Raw genomic sequence first — 21512 nt, 5'->3', positions numbered from 1 at the left:
AGTTGAGTACTTTAAAGAATGAAGAGCAGAACTCTTAAAATATTTATCTTATATTTATCTCACAAAACCTAATGGTGTCAGAAGTGGCCAAACTGTGATGGTGTGTTAAATTTAATATTTTTAAATCTTTCCACTGTTATTCATATTTAATTACACAATTATGTCATAACTACATCTACTATTACATTGTAGTAACACCTGATTAATCTCCTTGAACAAGTCTGGGCATCTACAGTTCTTGTTGTAAGGTTAAATGTAAAGTAAGTGTTTTTCCTTGGCTCTGTAACATTTACCAACACAAACCCTGCATCAAAACATGTCTCAAAGAGCTACTTGATGACTACAAAAAAAGTCTTTCCAGACGTGCTGACCGCAGACTATTTAGAAAGGTTACAGAGAGGTCCCATTCCAATCTAATACTATAAACAAAGCAGAGTTATCTGCAGTAGTTTACAGTAAATAGGGAAAGCGAATGGAAGGCCTTGGTTGAGAGGAGCTGATGATAGGAACTTTACCACTGAAGTCATGAAGACTACCACTCCCTCCCACATGTGTAATATCACTGTCCATCTAAACTCTCCACACACACCTCCATTGAGTAGTCTAACACTGCCCTGTAGGTTACAGGTCAAGTCACTTGCTATAACTCTTGTTTATACTTTTTTAATCCAGCACATCACCCTGTTTCTCCTTTTGAAAACAGCTGCTCTTTACAGTATGTGGAAATATCACATGCCCTGTGATAACTATGCCCTGTGATGGCCTGCTGCTCTGTCCTGCCTTGTGCCCAGTAATTCCGGGTGCAACCAAAACCCACCATAAGCCAGATCAGGATAAAACGGATACAGAAAATGAATTAATTATTGTAAGCATTACATCTGTTTATCTAAATCGATGTTTTTACCTCTATCTATCGATCTGGTGTGATACCTGACATTGCAGTGTGCGGATGCTGACTGTGAATTCATTGTTTAAGGTGTGTAGGGCCTGGGGCAGAGGGGGCGGAGCTTACCTGCAGAACCAGAGACTCTTTATCCCCCTCTAATCTCTCCAAGCGCTCCTGATATGTCTCATTGTTCGACTGGGACTGGAGGTTCACCTGAGGGACACACACACACAGAAAGAGAACGGAAGTGTTAACAGAGGGGTGGTCGGGGGGGAGGAGCCAAACACACACATGATGACAACAGAGTAAGAAAGACAAGTCAAGCCAAACACTGCCTAGAGTCATCAAGCTCAAAGCCAAGCATGGGCTAGAGGGGTAAAGAGCCTCCATGTATTGGAAAACGGGGCAGAAGAACAATGCAATGCTGAGAATGACCCATCCCCAAAACAATACCGGTTCTGTGAGTGGCCCTGTGAGGGTCCTGACTATTGCAGGGCAGGGTTAAAAGGGGGCTGATGAAGTATGCAGAGCAACAGACGGACTACAGGCAGTAATGAGATATTTTGTTTTCACCATTGATTTGGAGGTATTCTGTGGACGAGGATTTTCTGTAAGTCGGTCAGCTGGGGGCAGCCTTGGCCTGTTATTTAGCGGACCGGGCTTTTTACCAGAAGGTTGCTGGTTGGATCCCCAGGACCGGCAGGAACATCCATGGCTGAACATCCAGATGCTCCCTGGGTGCCGGGGATGGCTGGACGCTGCTCTGGGTGTGTGTTCACAACCCCTAGTGCACTAGTGTGTGTGTGTGTGTGTGTGTGTTCACTGCCACAGAAATGCAGAACAGACATTTCACTGAACGTTGTACAATGACAAATAATTGCTTATTAATCACATTAGCTTGGAACATTCAGTTTGGTTTCCTTCCTTTAACTGGGGAGTGCAACGGTGTTGTGTGAAACACTGCAGAAATAAGCCCCCAGGCTGGAAAGGGTTAAATATGGAGCATAAAATACTAACCAATGTAAAGTATGTAAGTATGTACCCAGTAAACAAGGAACTTCCCTGGACATTCAAAATAGGTCTAAAAGTAGTCTATCTGTCAAGGACATATTTTAAATGTCAATGGACGTCCAAAATCCATTTTAATAAGTTAGTTAAGTGGTGACCAGTCGATAACATCAGTGGACGTCCAAAATGCATTTTATACAAGTAATTTATCTCTGGACCAATTAATAACGTCAATGGACGTCCAAAATACGTCTAATAGTCGTCTTTTCAATGTCTGTGTTTGGACATCTTTTCAACTTTCATTTTCAACCTTAAGAGAACGTTGATTAGACGGCAGTTATTACGTTATTTCAACATTGAATCAACGGCTAATTGTTTACTGGGGTAGCAGCAAGCTAAAATGGCGTACAATGCGACTGTGGTGAAGCCGTCCTCCTCGGTCCCGAGCCGCGTAACCGTGTATTCTTCCGCCGCGCACACCAAACACGAAGTTCGCGTTACCACGTTTACGATGCAAAACCACTTAAGTCGAAACAAGGCTTTATACAGTAAATGGGAGATGTGTCGTAACCATGAAACATTGTAACTTGGGACTGACGTAACCGAGGACCTCCTGTACTTTGAAACAAGAGAGTTGGTAACATCCAAGTATGAGGCTGGAAGCAGCAAAGCAGGATCAGAACTCAAATACAACTTATAACAGGAGTGAGTGTAGAAGTGTTGACAGAAACAGATTTAAAGAACACAGAGTACGGCACTCTGCTCTTCCATAAAGTCACAGAGGGAAGAATGTGGGGGTTGACCAGCTCTAACCCTGAGCTATGAGGAACCGGGCCTGTCCCCTGTGACATGTGTGCAGTGAAATCCTGTAGCTAAGCCAGGAAAAGGGCTCGGTTCCCAGCTGCAGAGCGACTGCAAGCAACACTGCCGCTGTCCCCACGGAGCTCGGGGAGAAATGTCACTGAGGATCTCACTGCAGGCCGCATACGTTTCTACAACACACTTGTCAGCGCTAAGCTAGTGGAGCTAGAACTCGACTTGTAGATAATCTCTTTAAAAGCCGCTGCTGCTGTCAGTGCTCCTGGACAAAGCCTCACACAGAGAGGAAAAGGAGGAGGGGGAGGAGGCGGAACGGCCAAAAGTTTGTGGACACCCAGTGAATATTTCTTCTGAGATTATCAATATTTTTTCTAGCTTTTATTAAGGCATTACACCAGACTCTGACAATTTAATGGCAAGATTTGATCACTGGGGACATGTAGCATGGACAAATAAAGGTTAGAGAAGCAGGCCTGGGGCAATAAAGTCACTTGTTTCATGCCCAGGACTAGCAGGATAAATGCAGGAGGGGAAAAGTGAAGAAACAAAGCTTACTTCTCCCTCAACATCCATGACTGCATCCAAGACTGGGTTTGTGCCCAATGCTGTAGTGTGTATGTGCAGTCATTTCTTCCCAAGGACTTGTACTGGTGAAGCATATCAATTCTGTCTGTTCCTTGCCCCATTAGTCTTAGTTGTCTGAGCATCTACTCATTTGCATATCTGAGATGAGTGTATGGATAATAAGCCCAGCCTCTGCATGTTTCTGATTTGTCCCTAAAGGTCCTGCGTGTCGTTTCTGTTCAACAAAAACCTCCTATCTCCATGGATTTTGGTTCCATTAAAAAAGGGTCTTGCAGCATTTCTATTGGTCCACTGTTGCTAAAGCAAAAAAAAAAAAAAATAATACAGTACTTAAAAACATTACTGCGGGGAAGAAGCACTTCCTTTGGATCTCTCAGCAAAGCCACCTCAACAGAGCGGCAGCAAACTGATTTATTAATTTACTGTGGAGGGGGGAGAGGGTGGTTGTGCAAGGGGGCACCTCCAGCTGAAGTTACTTGTTTATTTGGCAAATGAAAAGCTAGCTGTCTAGACAACTGGTGCATAGCAGTGAATAAATTAATCAGGAAACTGACACATAACATTTCTGATAACCTTTTGTAGCAATACCATTAGTAACCACTTCCAGAATACCATATTATGGTGCACTATATAGTGAGTAATATAGGGAATAATGAGAAAGGGGGCTGTGAAGGACTGGTGCCCCCTCCAGGGTGTGTACTTGCCTTGCACCCAGTGATTCTGGGTAGGCTCCGGACTCACCTGAATAAATGAGTAGGGGGACCTTTTAAAAAATGCCTTAGGTACTGTATGATGAACAAAGTCCAGAGACAGCACAGCTGGGTCTAAAGCCTAAAGAAGGGCAATCTGGGCAATATTCAACTAAACTTAAATTGAAAAGAACAAAACTTGACACTAAACAGACTCATATTTAGAGGCAGGACAAACTGTGTAGGACACGCACCGGCAACACTGGTAGAACATGACGGAATAATTTCCTTACTCTTTTAGTGGTGTCACCCTAATGAAAAAAACTTTGCCCATGAGAGAGATACTTTTAAAAGTGGGATAAAACTGGAATTCCCCTGGTTCTGTTATAGAGTTATAGCCGAGCAGAACGTCAGAGAACATTATTATTCCAACGTCCAAGAATGTATGACAGAGCTGGACTCATAGTACTGACCCCTCCCTGTAATGACACCAGGCCCACTGCTCATTCTCAAACATAATGACTGTGTTTTTTAACATGGCCGAATTCTCTGTGTTGTAATGACCATTTGGGGTGTCACTGGTACCATGCTGTTACATCCCATTCCCTAGGTAACTTCAAACCTCCCCAAACCTTACAGCCACGTAGAAGTACGCATCAAACTCTGAGCAGGTTCCGCCTCTAAACCTGCTGTTGACAGTAAAGCATTCCCCACAGAGCACATTCTCTCCTTCTGAGTTCACTCTATTATTGATTGCAACATTCTGAACCTCAACCTTAACCTTCTAGTTATAAACACATCACAGCACAATGAAAAGCTTCTCACAGGTGCATTATGAAAAAAATGATGCACTGAAATTACCCTGTTACGTGCATATCATTCCAGCTTTGTCTTTCATTTTACTGCCTATATATTAACCCATGACATCCTAACACAACACAATTAATGTACAGACATGATGTAGATACGACAACAATCTTTATGACCTCATCTATCCAGCCACGCTGAAAATCCACACAGAAAAATCAAACCACCATCATCATCATCATCATCATCATCGTCACACAGCTTCATACACCAGGAAACTTACAAGCATGATCCACATATCAGAACAACCGTCAGGACCTCGTCTATCAAACCAGTGAGTGGCCGCTCAGCTCCAAACACGACCCACAATCATCATCATCATCACACTGCGTCATACATCTACACAGAGCTGGACAATAATTCAAAATCAATATATAACACAATATAAAATGCTTCAATAACAATGATATGATTTTTGAACACATTTTCAATATTTCAATAATTATTATTTACAGCATTTTTCACTGACTGATGGTCATCAGTTCAGCACTCAATTTAAAAATATTAACATTAAAATTAATATTAGTTAAAAAAATATTAATATTGACAAAGTCGATAGGTTTATGTTTGATGGTGATGTCATGTTTCTTGTTCTTTCTTAGTAGTTTTTCAGTGTATTTTATACTGTTCATATCGATATCCGTATAATATTGCATCAACGCCCAAACTTAAGAAATATATTATGATATAAATTTTGTCCGTATCGTCCAGCCTTACATCTACATCATGGACTCTGCACATGAAGATCATGTGACAGGCTGACCAACCCCTCTCCAGGACAAGGTCTCCTAACCAGACACGGTGATAAGGACAGTGTAGGTGTGAAGAATACAGAGTGCACGGTAAGGCAGACTGTCTATGAGCAGTGTAAGTTAGCTGGATATTCATTCATTCATTGTCTGTAAGCGCTTATCCAATTCAGGGTCGTGGTGGGTCCGGAGCCTACCTGGAAAAATTGGGTGCAAGGCGGGAACACACCCTGGATGGGTCGCCAGTCCTTCACAGGGCGACACACACTCACACATTCACACCTATTTTGAGTCGCCAATCCACCTACCAACGTGTGTTTTTAGACCGTGGGAGGAAACCCATGCAGACACAAGGAGAACACACCACACTCTTCACAGAGAGTCACCCGGAGGAAACCCATGCGGACACAGGGAGAACACACCACCCTCCTCACAGTCACCCAGAGGAAACCCACGCAGACACAGGTAGAACACACCACACTCCTCACAGACAGTCACCCGGAGGAAACCCATGTGGACACAGGGAGAACACACCACACTCCTCACAGACAGTCACCTGGAGGAAACGCACACAGACACAGGGAGAACACACCAAACTCCTCACAGACAATCACACGGAGGAAACCCACACAGACACAGGGAAAACACAACACACTCCTCACAGACAGTCACACGGAGGAAACCCACGCAGACACAGGGAGAACACACCAAACTCCTCACAGACAGTCACATGGAGGAAACCCACGCAGACACAGGGAGAACACAACAAACTCCTCACAGACAGTCACCCAGAGGAAACCCACACAGACACAGGGAAAACACAACACACTCTTCACAGACAGTCACCCAGAGGAAACCCACACAGACACAGGGAAAACACACCAAACCCCTCACAGATAGTCAACCGGAGGAAACCCACGCAGACACAGGGAGAACACACCAAACCCCTCACAGACAGTCACCCGGAGGAAACCCACGCAGACACAGGGAGAACACACCAAACCCCTCACAGACAGTCACCCGGAGGAAACCCACACAGACACAGGGAGATCACACCACACTCCTCACAGACAGTCACCCACAGCAGGACACGAACCTACAACCTTCAGGTCCCTGGAGCTGTGTGTATTAATGCTAACACTCCAGGGACTAAAACTACAAGATCCAGCTCCCAGTCTGCCCCAGGTGTTCCCACATGCAGCTCCACGAGCACATGGTTACACTGAGGGCGAAAACAACATGAAGAAATGTTCTTTTGTGCTCAGACTAAATCACAAGACCCCAGACATGCAGGTCCCAACAGAACAGAGCAGCACCTAAACAGCGCTGAACTATAATTAGGTTTCAGATGTCTCTCTTTCACGAGAGCTGTCTGCAGAGAGGCTTCAGTAAACGAGGGTCTAGTACGAAAAAAAAAGACCCCAAACTAAGACCATATACTGAGTCAGAGCTGCTTTATTAGAGAACAATTCCAGTGTAATTCAAAGTTACAGATAATCCACTTCATTCCCAGGAAAGTGTCCAAGCTTCCAGAGAAATGTCAGTGGCTTCAGTGCTGGGTCAGAGGGGTGTCACTTGTGTAAAATAAAGACTGCAGTAATAGGAGTAAGTACATGTAGAACAGTACAAGCTCTCGCTGAGTAACCTCCACTATGAGAACATCCAGAGGCTCTCAGCATAGGAACAGAACTTTGTACCACTCTAATCTTTCGTTTTATATTAAAATAAACTTATTTGGCAAAGCGCACATCCATCAAATCTGTACTTAAATACATGCAAATGTTATTGGTTACTATCCTCCTTTGCAAATTAGGCTCGTACATGCTTTAGTGCTTACCTTCTTCAGCCAGGAGAAGTGTTTGTAAAAGTCAATATCCTGCTCCATGATGAAGGCCCATGTCTGCTCATGTGAGAATGAGAGAGAGAGAGAGAGAGAACTGCTCTTGGTGCCGGTTTGCAGAGTGCAGAACGATGTCTGTTTTACGGAGCTTTATGGCACTCCCTCCTCCTCCTGTGGCTGGTTCTATCCATTCCAGACGGCAACTGTACAAACGTCCTGGCTGAAGCGGTGGTCCGCCCCCGACCCACCCGCCTGAGTGTCTGTGTGTTACACGCACCAAACACAACGCTAACTCGTGCTTTCAGTTTCTCAGTTTCTCTCTCTCTTTCTATCCCTATCCCCTCCCTTCTCAGTTTTGCACTCTCCACTGTACTCTGTTTTATTTCTCTATCTCTCCTCATTCATCCTCTCTCTCTCTCTCTCTCTCTCTCTCTCTCTCTCTCTCTCCCCCCATTTTTGGGTTTCCCTCAATCTGCTAATGTGCTAATGAAGTTAAAGTCACAATGCAGTTTTGAACTGAAACAGACTAGTGGCAATGGTCCAGCTCAAGACGGTAGGAGAGGAAAGAGTGGGAGGCAACATTCTCTCTCTCTCTCTCTCTCTCTCTCTCTCTCTCTCTCTCTAGGGTTTAATGTCATACTCCCTCCGTTCTCCAGCTATGCTGCTTTAACTTCAGACTGGAACTAATTAGGCTGGAGCTTTTGTTTCCTCAGGAAGATTCTTTCCCCCTCAACTTCAAAACAATCTCAAAACATTTACTGCTTTAGCACTCTGTCAGCCAATCACAGTCAGTACACAGAGCTGGAGCCAGCACCTGCATATGTCCATGAAACCTCATACTCTGTATATTCTGTATATTTAAAACACAAAATCCCTATAAAGACCAAACAGAATTGAAAGCACAGCTGAACTCTGAGTGTGGGCAGTGTACAGTGAAGCATCCTTTGCTGATTGCTGCACTAGTGGGAGCTGAAGCTGCTTTTCTTGTCTCCTATTGTATTTGGACATCTGGAAAAATGGCTCCAACTTTTTCCAGCTCTTGGTCTTAGTAACTATAGGTTACTCTACTTATTCTCCTCCTTTACACACACACACACACACACACACACACACACACACACACACACACACACACCTCATCAACACACATGCCATGGAAACATGCCATGACCACTGCTGACCACTAAAGGTGGGTGAATGTGTTTAGCATGTTGTGAGTGTATGTGTGCATGTGCGTTTGTGTGTGTGTGTGTGTGTGTGTGTGTGTGTGTGAGAGAGAGAGAGAGAGAGAGAGAGAGAGAGAGAGAGAGAGAGAGAGAGAGAGAAGGCTGCAGACACATTATTTTGCAAAATCTGAAGTAAAACTGCAAAGTCTTTGTTGCCTGGCCTCTGTCTCTCTCTCTCTCTGCCATCGTTTTGATCCCTCCATCTCCCTCTGGGCTGGTGTCCGACAGAACTGTAGAACTGCAGAACTGCTGGCATGTCGTAAAGTGGGGTGTTATGGATGTTATGAGTTATTAAATTGTGTTTGAGGCTTTAGAGATGAGGCTGAGTGGACAGAGCATTAGAGCCGACCACGGCTTATTACCAGCTTTACAGAGTCCAGCAGCACCTGACAAGCCTTCAGATCCCCACAGCTGCTTCTACTGAGTAAACACCACACACACTAATATAAACATAAACACACACACACACACACACATACTAAAAACAGCTGAGTAAAAAGAATTCTTTAAAAATTAACAATACATACTCCGGCATCCGCAGCCTTAGAGACAGCAATTAAATCTACAGCTCTGTCCGGCCTTATCTTCTGCCCACAGAGTCCTCCAGCATCCCTTTAATACACACAAGCACACTCCCATGTAGTCAGTGTTGGATAAAAACATCAGTTTTATCTTTGTCACATCTGTCACTGTCGAGTAAAGAGAACTTCCATGTTGAAGAAAGAAAATAAATGCACATGTGTTTATTTCTAATCTGCTGGTGAGAGGAGGCAACGCGACGCCATGGGTAAGGATGAGTGAACGTCAAGAAGCTGTTAGTTCCAGAGCCCAGATGTCAACATCTCAGAATGTGTTTGAGATTATTCCGATTGTGAGAACAGAAAATGGTTGCAGAAAACTCACAGACAGTCACCTGGAGGAAACCCACACAGACACAGGGAGAACACACCACACCCCTCACAGACAGTCACCCGGAGGAAACCCACGCAGACACAGGGAGAACACACCACACTCTTTACAGACAGTCACCCGGAGGAAACCCACGCAGACACAGGGAGAACACACCACACTGCTCACAGACAGTCACCCGGAGGAAACCCACGCAGACAAAGGGAGAACACACCACACTGCTCACAGACAGTCACCTGGAGGAAACCCACACAGACAAAGGGAGAACACACCACACTCCTCACAGACAGTCACCTGGAGGAAACCCACGCAGACAAAGGGAGAACACACCACACTGCTCACAGACAGTCACCTGGAGGAAACCCACACCGACAAAGGGAGAACACACCACACTCCTCACAGACAGTCACCCGGAGGAAACCCACGCAGACAGAGGGAGAACACACCACACTCCTCACAGACAGTCACCCGGAGGAACCCCACGCAGACAGAGGGAGAACACACCACACTCCTTACAGACAGTCACCCGGAGGAAACCCACGCAGACACAGGGAGAACACACCACACTCCTCACAGACAGTCGCCCAGGGGAAACCCACACAGACAAAGGGAGAACACACCACACTCCTCACAGACAGTCACCCGGAGGAAACCCATGCAGACACAGGGAGAACACACCACACTCCTCACAGACAGTCACCCGGAGGAAACCCACGCAGACACAGGGAAAACACACCACACTCCTCACAGACAGTCACCCGGAGGAAACCCAAGCAGACACTGGGAGAACACACCACACTCCTCACAGACAGTCACCTGGAGGAAACCCACATGGACACAGGGAGAACACACCAAACTCCTCATATATATTGTCTGGTTTAGAAATGTCTAGAAACAAAATGAATGGCCATAGTGTGTTGCATGTGTGTTTATGTTCTGTGTTTATGTGTGTATATACACGCTGCAATTACACTTCTCACTCACTTCCTTCAGAAATGAGACGTTTTTGATTGTCCAACTTGCCCCACCAAGGAGGTTGTTTATTTTGGCCCCCTGCCCTCCACAGCCCCCCCACCCCCCTTTCAGTCATCAACAACAAACGCAAACATGACCAGCTGAGGCCAGCCCAGCACACACAGCATATTATGGAAATATCATGGCTCAAAACGCACAGAAAATCCAGTGACTTTATAAAAACAATCCGAAATTTCACTGTGCCTAGTCAGTGTGTACTTACAAATACATGTCAACAACAAACAACAACAGAGCTCCGGATTATGTTTACTACGGATAAACAAACAACTGTCAGCTTCTGTCAGTCAGTTCTGGACTTACCCTAGTGACATCGAGGTCCAGGCTTAGCCACAAGTGACCAGAGCAGTACAGAGTGGAAAGAGAGAAGGGGAGAATGGAGGGAGTGTGTTTGGAGAGAGAGAGAGAGAGAGAGAGAGACATAGAGAGAGAGAGAGAGAGGGGAGAAAAAGAGAAAGAGGGAGGCAGGAAGTTCAGCACAGCCCCTATCAATGTCTCTGAGGAGAACCCAAAGTCTTTTAAACACAGCCAGGCCTGGCTACACACACAAACACACACACACACACACACACACACACACACACACACACACACACACACACACACACACACACACACACACAAAGCCAAAAACAGCCTGCGAGGCAGAGCAGAAAACCTCATGATCCAGGAGTCAGGCGTCTGCACTCGAGACTATATACTACAGAGGGCTAATGACTCCCAAATCTTCACACTGTTATAAAACATATTGATGCAGTCCGGCTTATGTAATCCCCTTAAAGTGTCCCTTCATCAGAACATGATAATCCTATGTCCAGTATGGTCAAGAGAGCTTGGTCAGTACTGCTGACCTTCTTAGATCTCTCAAAGCCCTGGAACCGGACAAAACAGGTAACCTTGAATATAAACCCCACCATCTTTCAGAAAGTAATTCCCACCTCTTCTGGAGGATTATGACTCATTTATCTCTGCACACCTCTCAGCTTCTGTTCTCTGTTTCATCTTTCATTGCTCACTACCAGCTCAATACAGGTCACAACACTTGGCACACAGGGAGCCAACAGCATCCTAGTCCATCTCGTAAAACAGTGAGTGGGCTTCCATCTCACTAGTAGGTTCTGCAAGGAAGGCTTATGCATATTCAGCTCATTTAAATTTGCATTAGTGACATTAGTGATTTGGGCCCTGCTATGAAGTTGTCCTGGTGGAGATTTTAACATCTTGTTTATGATGCTCAGATATACTCCAGCTGTTACTTATTTCAGCCGATTTTCAGCTAATATAAATAACACCTCAGAGCACAGCGGGAATAGAAACATTCTCCAGTCCATTAACTCTCAGATCAAACACAAATCACCAACATCTACTGGGACACAGATGGCTCATCTAAAACATATAAAGCCTACATGGTCTTGACTATGGGCCAAGAGACTCTCTCATCCTTCACAGTGCAAACCTGAAAGGAAACATTAGGCAATGCAAGGCTATTTTAATAACCAGTGATTAATAAAGAGTATGAACTGTTAGTACTTGGACGTATTCTTAAGGCAGGGGTTTTATCTAAACATTGTCCTGTTACAGCATATAAAGTTCCTGCAAGCACACAAGGTGTCAGTACAAACTGGCCTTCTGCGGGAGTTAATACTGACCGTTCCCCTCTCCAGCCACTCCAGCAAGGTCTGTGCGGTGGAGCAGGGCAGCTGGGAGCGCAGCGTCTCTCTGCCTTCGTCCCCAGCCTGAAGCTCCAGAGCCACACGCAGTTCCTCGGCTAGCTGCAGAACCTGCAGGGAACCCGAACATGAACTGACTGGGGAACCCAGGTCATACAGGCCATTACTGAACTCCACCACGGCTTTGGAGCCTGGGGGGGAGAGAGAGAGAGAGAGAGAGAGAGTGAGAGACAGCACATATATATTTTTTAAATTTATATGTAATAAAGTTAAAATAAGAGTCTAATCAAATTAAAACATATTAGTAATTTAAATGATTAAATTGTGTTAAATTATATTGCCTTATATTGTACTATGGGGGACACTGTACTGTGCTGTATCTCAGCCGAGTCGTAAAACTGAGGTGCTAACTTTCAGAGGTTCATTGGTATGAATCAATGTGTCACTTCTGTCCCCCAGTGATCCCCATCTTCAAATAACCTTGCTCTGTCACTCCCTCTAGACTCCTCTCTATTTAATAACTGATGTGTGGTGAGTGTACTGGTGTGGATCTCTGCTGTCAGCCTATATAAGTGTAACTTTCATTCATACGTTTGGTCATTCTTTTCATTAATTCATTTATTCGATATATAATAAAAGTGTAAGATACTGGTAATAATTCTGTAACTGCTTATCCAGTGCAGGGTCACGGTGAGTCCGGAACCTACCCAGAATCATGGGGCGTGTCCAATGTGGGAACACACCCTGGAGGAGGCGCCAGTCCTTCGCTGAATGACAAACACTTACACATTCACTCACACATTTTCAGTAGAGAATCCACCTACCAATGTGTGTTTTTGGACCGTGGGAGGACATCGGAGCACCCGGAGGAAACCCACATGGACACAGGGAGGGTAAAAATTCAGAATTTCAATATTGGTACATGCTTTAAAATGAGGAATTCCAACTAGCTCTAAATAAGAGCTAGAGAAAAGAGATATAGGGTGAGAGAGGGTGAGAGAAAGAAAGAGCGAGAGAGAGATCTACCTGTCAGCCATCATCATGTCATATTACTCATCAGTCCTCCACCACATGAGGCCACGTTTCATCTCCATCACTGAACACATCTCACAGCTCCAACTGCCTCCATCTGGAGACTATAGAACATAGACTAATAATTCCACAACTAGAGCAGCACCAAGACATCTGGAGACCATTAAGCTTCTATAACAGCACAGAAAGCCTACAGTGACGTGAGGATTCCATTTACTGAGGCCAGAATCATCAGAGCGCAACAGGACAGTCAGTGGTCATGTGTTTTTTTTTTATTCTGGTAGTTCATTAGTAACTCTTTACAACCTTCTCATAGAGACTTTAGGTGTTTAACCAGCTAAGATTTACGTAGTAATTTCTCAGTAGTTAGTGGGATTGTCAGGAGTAGTCATGTATCAGTGAGCTGATGTGCATGTGCTAAAGGTTTCTATACTGGGGAGTAATGTGCAGACTAGCAGAGATTAACAAATAATTAGTACTAAAGAGCCTACAAACATGTACAAAGAAATAACAGCGATTATGTTATTATATGTAGGGGTCATAATGTGTTGTTGGGCGCATCCTGCTAAATCAAAATTTGGAACGCTAGATTAAAATCGTAAAACACTACATATTAATGCTGGGCGATAAAATGATATTGATATGTCTCTTGATTAACTTTTGCTCAATAGCGATGATAAGCTATGGCTAATAGAGCTCAATAAACCTTCATTTCTATTCCCAGTTAGCATAGCTAGCTGCATGCTATCAGTCGCGTATACTCATTCTATTATGGTAAATGAACATTAGGAGACCGTATGAATGCGAGAACGTAAACAAGACCATAATAAGTTTAATTCAAGTGCTTGTGTGTCTGTATTAGCATACGTAGAGAGAGATTAGCATCAGTTGTGCTCTCTTGATGACAGTAACAACAGATATCTTCCCCACTGTAGGCAGGTGTAGTACTCAAGAGCCCTGTGACTGCAATCAGATTAATATAGACAAAGTTAAAAAGTCTAATCAAGCATTGAAACACAACTGCAGGAGTTTTTATGTTTGTTCTTTGATGTCTCCTGTTACCAGAAGGTTATTGACAAAGCTGGGAGCATCAGCAATCAACAGCGAGACACTACACAGTGACATGCAGTCAAAATAAAGAGGTCAACATGAGGCCACCGCATAAATATCAGACACAATCCAACTGCCCTGGAGACATTTAACCATTCAGCAGCTAACCACCACATCAACTGCACATTAAGCTTTGTGTGTTAAGAGTTTGGCCTGACCTCGTTGCTTTCTGGGACAGGGCCCATAGCTGTAAATACAGTAACACACAGCCTAAGGGCAAACAGAATTTCATAGAAAGGAATAGTCTTTCATGTATTATAGCAAAACTGTTCCATTTATGATACAGTACTGGTGTCTACAAAGCTGTCAGTCTATAATAGTCAGTCTACAGCTTTTATAATGGCCTAAGGTCACCATGCCGAAGCCAAATAGTGGTTAGAGCAACACAAATCCCCACAGCATAGGGCTGCAGTTTAGGGAAACTGCATTTTCTGGAGTGACAGAGCTCCATGCAAGGTTTAAGTATGATTTGGATTGGTGTCTGTTGCCCAGACCTAATCATCCATCATCTGTACTTGAGCTAACTAATGCTCTCATGGCTGAATCACATCAAATCCTCACCAAAATGTTGAAACATTTGCAGTTACTGCAGCAAAAGGAGGCCAAAGTACTGATTATTACCCTTTAAATGAATAGAAATGGAAGAGCAGGTGTCCACAGACCTTTGGACATACGGAGTATGTGGCATTTCCTTTTGTTTTGTTTGGGAAATTCCATTCATCGCCAGCAGGTGGTGCCCTTTGAAACGCATTGCGAGTTTTCTCTGAACAGTCTGAAGATCTTTGTTTTGAACAAGACAAGCCTGCAGTGTAAATATTCTCCTCACACTCTGACAGACATTTCCATTGCAAAGAACAAGACTCCCATTAAAACCTGGAAAGCTATAACACGACTGCTTTGTAATATTTTGAAACAAATGTGAGAAATGAGCCATATGTGTCCAAAAGTTTATTAGCAAAAATTAGCAATTTATGGTGCACCCACTGTGGAAAAAGGTGCTCAGTTGTGCGTATACAGCTTGTATAATCTTCATTAAAATGTGCTGCCAATGGAATGGTACGTTCTGGAGCAGGTATACACACCAAAAGTGATTTAGAGGGGTAAAACCTGTTCACTGGATTAAGGGAGTGCCTTCCAATACCAAGAACTATTCAACCAACATCAGTAAATGATACTCTTGTGGCTCAATGCTGCCAAACCCTGACACAGATGTTACAAGTTGTTAGGAAGACAAACTCCCTACTGATACACACTGGATGACTAGATGTCCACCCACTTTTGGCCATATAGTGCATATTATTAGGCATATACAGTTAACCTACATGCAGTAAACTGTATAACAATAAGCAGTGACCCATATTTCCCTCCACTTTCTGTGTAAATGTCACAGGTCAGAATTTGAAATATATTACGTGTCTTCAGCAGCCTGCAGATTCCACAGAAACTAGAGCTGGCATTAAATGTAGAGTTTACCTTTTCCATAAGATAGCCTTTCCAAACGCATATGCAGTCTTTTGTTTAAACTCACAAATATATATTCTGAACACCCCACCCCCCACAAACTCCAATTATTTATTCATTCATTCATTATCTGTAAGCGCTTATCCAGTTCAGGGTCGCGGTGGGTCCAAAGCCTACCTGGAATCATTGGGCGCAAGGAGGGAATACACCCTGGAGGGGGCACCAGTTCTTCACAGGGCAACACACACACTCACACATTCACACCTATGGACACTTTTGAGTCGCCAATCCACCTACCAACGTGTGTTTTTGGACTGTGGGAGGAAACCAGAGCACCCGGAGGAAACCCAGGCGGACACAGGGAGAACACACCACACTCCTCACAGACAGTCACTCGGAGGAAACCCACGCAGACACAGGGAGTACACACCACACTCCTCACAGACAGTCACCCGGAGGAAACCCACACAGACACAGGGAGAACACACCACACTCCTCACAGACAGTCACCCGGAGGAAACCCACGCAGACACAGGGAGTACACACCACACTCCTCACAGACAGTCACCCGGAGGAAACCCACTCAGACACAGGGAGAACACACCACACTCCTCACAGACAGTCACCCAGAGGAAACCCACACAGACACAGGGAGAACACACCACACTCCTCACAGACAGTCACCCAGAGGAAACCCACACAGACACAGGGAGAACACACCACACTCCTCACAGACAGTCACCCGGAGGAAACCCACACAGACACAGGGAGAACACACCACACTCCTCACAGACAGTCACCCGGAGGAAACACCACGTGGACACAGGGAGAACACACCACACTCCTCACAGACAGTCACCCGGAGGAAACCCACTCAGACACAGGGAGAACACACCACACTCCTCACAGACAGTCACCCGGAGGAAACCCACGCGGACGCAGGGAGAACACACTACACTCCTCACAGACAGTCACCCGTAGCGGGAATCAAACCCACCACCTCCAGGTCCCTGGAGTTGTGTGACTGCATCACCCACCTGCTGCGCCACCATGCTGCCAAACTCCAATTAGACCCCATTCAATTGTTACATCCATGTTACACACCAATGCTTCTCATAATGACCCGGTTGACTGTGTTCCTGCTTGTTTATCTACATGTTTAGTTGCTAAGCAAGAAACACAAAGTCAGCTTCCAGTGTTGCCTGTGATTCTGTCAATTTCCTTTTCTGTAATCAATCAAAAACTGGAACAGTACTGAAAGCTATGACCCTGAAAGAAAAGAACAGACTCGATCTCCAGAGGAAAAAACACTGACCACAGCAAAAAAACTGTTCTGAATAAAGAAAGGAAAACTGAGTATGTAATACAAAGAATGTATCTGCCTGTAATTCTAAAAAGCTGCGTATAATGTGGCCTTTATATGTTTGGAAAGACTGAAATATAAAAACAGTTAAGTTCCCTTTTAAATACAAGTGGTCTTTTGTGTGGAGAGCAGCTGTGGCATGACCTTGCATTAAGCAATTCGATTATAGGTATAGTTCGATTCTCAGACCAACTCAAACACACAAACACACACATAAACAATACATATACTCATGCTGCACAAAATGTATTTTTATAACACTGACTACCTTTATAACATATTTATAATTCTCACACAGTTCAGACATTGTCCTGCCACTCCTGAAAAATAATGGACACGTTCTGCCACCTCCCTTCGCTATCATTTGTTGACCTGCATTTACCATTCATTCTCTATTAGTTCAATCGTGTTGGCAATTGCTGAGCTCGCTGGAGGGGACATATAGCCCCCCTTCACATGTCCGGCCCTGCCCTGTTTGGAGCCACTAACAGTCAGCTAATCTGCTGCTGGGTGGACAACACAACCTCCTTCCTTTAGCTAACCACATAAACTATCTCTGTGTGAAATGTCTCCCTCATCAGTGTTCCCTATGTTTAAGAATGAGGAGCTCTATATATGACTCCCTTAATCTATTCAAGGATCCCTTAATCACTGCTCCCTACTCAAGGACACTACATACGACACTATTAAAGAGATTTTAAATGGTGCCAGATCACTACTCCGTTTATTTGAGCACTAGCTAGAACCTTATTATGGGAAACACAACTATTCTATATTAAGAGCGCTATACGGTTACTTCCTACTCCAGAAAATCAACAGCACTAAGTGGAACAGTGATATAGAGGATGGTAATAGTCATTTATACACTATTCCCTACACTAGAAAATCAAGGGCACTACATACAACACAGCTGAAGGGAACATACATGGTCCCTTAATCACTACTGCCACTACAGACCTATTATGGGGAACATCATTTGTAATTTGAAAGTTAATGATTCCACACACAAATGTTACAGTGCACTGCCTTCCACCCACGTACATTATGCCCTCTCTGGTCCATGGTTTGTACACTACAGTCTGCAGTGCACTCTGGGAACTGGGAATGTTCCAGATATTCTCTAGTCTTGTGTCTGCTACCACTGCTGTATCCTGCATTATAATGATGTTTCCCTCTCATATTTCTTGACACTGCACGTAATTCCTTCAACATATGCATGTGTGAGTGTGAGGAAATATAATTAGCGTATGCTTATGCTGAGATAAGCTAGAGAAAACGGTGCACAGGAACACGGTCTTATCTGATCTTTTCCTCAAAGAAGCCGCGCTGCCTCGGGGACTATGCGGGAGTTCCCATAAACCACCGGGGGTTCCTTATGCTCTAACTGATTGACTCTAATTCGCAAGCCTTATCTTTGGTGCATCAGTCCCTTTCTGCTACAGATGTTAGCATGCATTTAAATGCTTCATTATCAAACAGATAATTCGGGCTCTTAAATCTGATTGGCTGGAGCACTTGAATACGTGAACTACAAAATATACCCACATTTAACTGCATATATTCCATCACTTCTGTATTAATGAATCAAGGGTGTATAGAAATACATGGAAAATCAATACAATCATTCATTGTTATGATGCTTGTAAAACATGTCGCTGTTGAACCACGTTAACAGTACCACACAAAGCAAAACTATAATATATCTGTAATATATTATTATCGATGTGAGCAATTCTTTATGTCAGTGTAACTTCCAGCACAATTACAAATCAACCAGTCAGGTTCATCTATGCCTTCCTGTAGATTAAGTTGTAGACTGGCAAACACTTACCTGAGATAATGTCGTCCATTTGCTCCAAGGCCGCCTCCAACATGTGACTTGCATTCGATGCCATGCTGCTGAACTGCTGCTGTATTACTGCATTTGACCGGTAACACCCTGAGAAACAAAGAATCAGTTAGAGCAGTGCCATATCCTGCATACTGAAGTAGGCTTGTAGTTATAGCAACATTTTATGTGGTTAACAACAGAATTTCAAGTCAAATTCATTCAGTCATTATCTATAAGCGCTTATCCAGTTCAGGGTCGCGGTGGGTCCAGAACCTACCTGGAATCACTGGGCGCAAGGCACAGGGCAATCACAGGGCAACACACACACACACACACACACACACACACACACATTGACACGTACAGACACTTTTGAGTCGCCAATCCACCTACCAGTGTGTGTTTTTGGACTGTGGGAGGAAACCGGAGCACCCGGAGGAAACCCACACAGACACGGGGAGAACACACCACACTCCTCACAGACAGTCACCCGGAGGAAACCCACACAGACACGGGGAGAACACACCACACTCCTCACAGACAGTCACCCGGAGCAGGAATTGAACCTACAACCTACAGGTCTCTGGAGCTGTGTGTCTGTGACACTATCTGCTGCGCCACCGTGCCGCCCTCAAATCAAACTGAAATTTCAAATTACATTTCAATATACAACTAGATTTATAAATATAACAAATACTCTAAATAAAATGTTATATTTTCATATTTTCAAGTAAGAGGTACAGATAAAACAATGATTTTGAAAAAAAAAATGCATATTTAAATAGTCCCTAATGACTTTTCTTGTAGTTGCACGTCACGTCACGCCCTCCAGCAATAAGAGCCAATCAAATTGCTGTTTATGGAAACGCAGTAAAGTCAACACTTTACTGCGTTTCCATAAACAGCAATCTGATTGGCTCTTATTGCTGGAGGGCGTGACGTTATTCATTAACAGCAAGCTGATTGGCTCTTTACTCTGAAGGATGGTACTTTATCTGTAAATATAATCTGTGTTCAGCGTTATGAGAATTTCAACCCATAATCGTTCCCTTATTTGAAAAGTTTCTGGTTTTAACTCACACAACGCTGTCGTCCCTAAAGTCTCCCAAAAGAGCTTTTATCACGTCTCTTGGGCTATATTTACTTGCCCCAGGACAATGGTGTCTGGAGCCCTGCCCTGTCGGTGTCACACACTCGAGTCACAGTGTCACGCCCTCGTCTCGTCATGTCTGTTTTCCCCGGTCATGTGCTATTAGCACATGGCTATGTTTTGTTTATGTCCTTGTCTCCGCCCTTGTCCCGCCTTTGTTCCGCCTCCTCGTCCGTGTCATGTGTTAACCCGTCCTCCTCGTTATCTGTCCAGATGTGTCTCATTTGTGTCAGCATTTAAGCCCTCTTGTTTCACGTCCTGTTTGTCGTTCATTTCACTTCGTATTGTACTGTTGGTTCCCTAGTCATGTCGTGTCTTTTGCTATGTACCGAGTCTTGTTGTTTTCCTCTGTCCAAGTTAAAGTCTAGTCGAGTCATGTCGTTTTGTTTAGTTTCCCAGTCGTATTGTTTCACCTTTGTTTGTTCCTGTTCATGTCCTGTTGTTTCTCTCCAGTCCAAGTCCTGTCGTTTAGTTTAAATTTCTAGTATTGTTGTTTCCTCCGTTGTCTGTCTTGGTTTTGGTATATCGTTTGTTAAATTAAATGTCACCGTGTTTTAGCAAATGTCAGTCCGCCCCGTGATCCCTGACACACAGTGCTCATCATAATGCACATGTGATATGCAGAAACACATTTGATTGGTCTGTGAGTTTCCTGGAACGCTAAACCTGAACCTAAACCTTAAAACAAACACTCTGCTCAAAATTAACAGCTCTTAAAAGTTTACAGGTTCAGGTCCAGGTCCGGATAGGACAGTGTCTGGGTCCGGGTCCGGAATGTGGTCCCCCTATTCACAACCCCTGGTTTAGAGCATATTCCCCCAACCAAATTTAAACCTAAAATCAACAATGTGAACTAAAGTTTCCCTTGATATTCACAGTAGACATGTTCCAGGACGCTAAATTACACTTATATAAAATGCCATCGTATACGCATATAACTCACACACATCCTTCTGTACATGTTAAGAAACATCTAGATTAGTTATAATACCTAACAATGTCAGTGTAAACCTGTTATCCTGTAGGGTTTAGGGAATAACAAGAGCAAGAACACAAACAGTGAATAAACAAGAAGCGAAGGGCATAATGCTGGAAAACCAGAGGGCTGGTTGTAACAAAGCTTACGTCAGTTGTCTTCACCGATTGCTTCACTTGTGTTTATTCTTAGTGTGTAACACTACTGCCATCTATATAGAAGAGAGGGGTCCATTGCCTACTTGAATAGGTATGCCACACTACACCGAGTCAGAGCCAGAAAATGATCCTAACACTATATTCACCAACA

The 21512-nt window shown here is 44.1% G+C and overlaps 1 protein-coding gene across 10 annotated transcripts in view; it reads right to left on the bottom strand.

Moving 5' to 3' along the window:
• ppfibp2b (PPFIA binding protein 2b) overlaps positions 1 to 21512 on the bottom strand; it is a 70236-nt gene that overhangs the window by 33655 nt on the left and 15069 nt on the right. For 9 of the 10 annotated variants that reach the window (XM_066650010.1, XM_066650012.1, XM_066650014.1 and 6 more), the window contains exons 2-4: positions 19078 to 19185; positions 12260 to 12471; positions 1013 to 1099 (exon numbers count right to left, since the gene is read on the bottom strand). In XM_066650010.1, coding sequence (XP_066506107.1) covers positions 1013 to 1099; positions 12260 to 12471; positions 19078 to 19141 — 363 coding nt within the window. In that variant the 5' untranslated portion in view covers positions 19142 to 19185. Of the gene's footprint in view, positions 1 to 1012; positions 1100 to 7440; positions 7644 to 12259; positions 12472 to 19077; positions 19186 to 21512 lie in introns of those variants that run through there. The other variant, XM_066650020.1, reaches the window with a different exon arrangement.

This window comes from Hoplias malabaricus, chromosome 17, assembly GCF_029633855.1.
Source record: "Hoplias malabaricus isolate fHopMal1 chromosome 17, fHopMal1.hap1, whole genome shotgun sequence".
In the NCBI taxonomy this organism is placed as follows: domain Eukaryota; kingdom Metazoa; phylum Chordata; class Actinopteri; order Characiformes; family Erythrinidae; genus Hoplias; species Hoplias malabaricus.
Note: the sequence above shows the minus strand (reverse complement) of the source record. Positions and strands in the feature narration are given on the sequence as shown.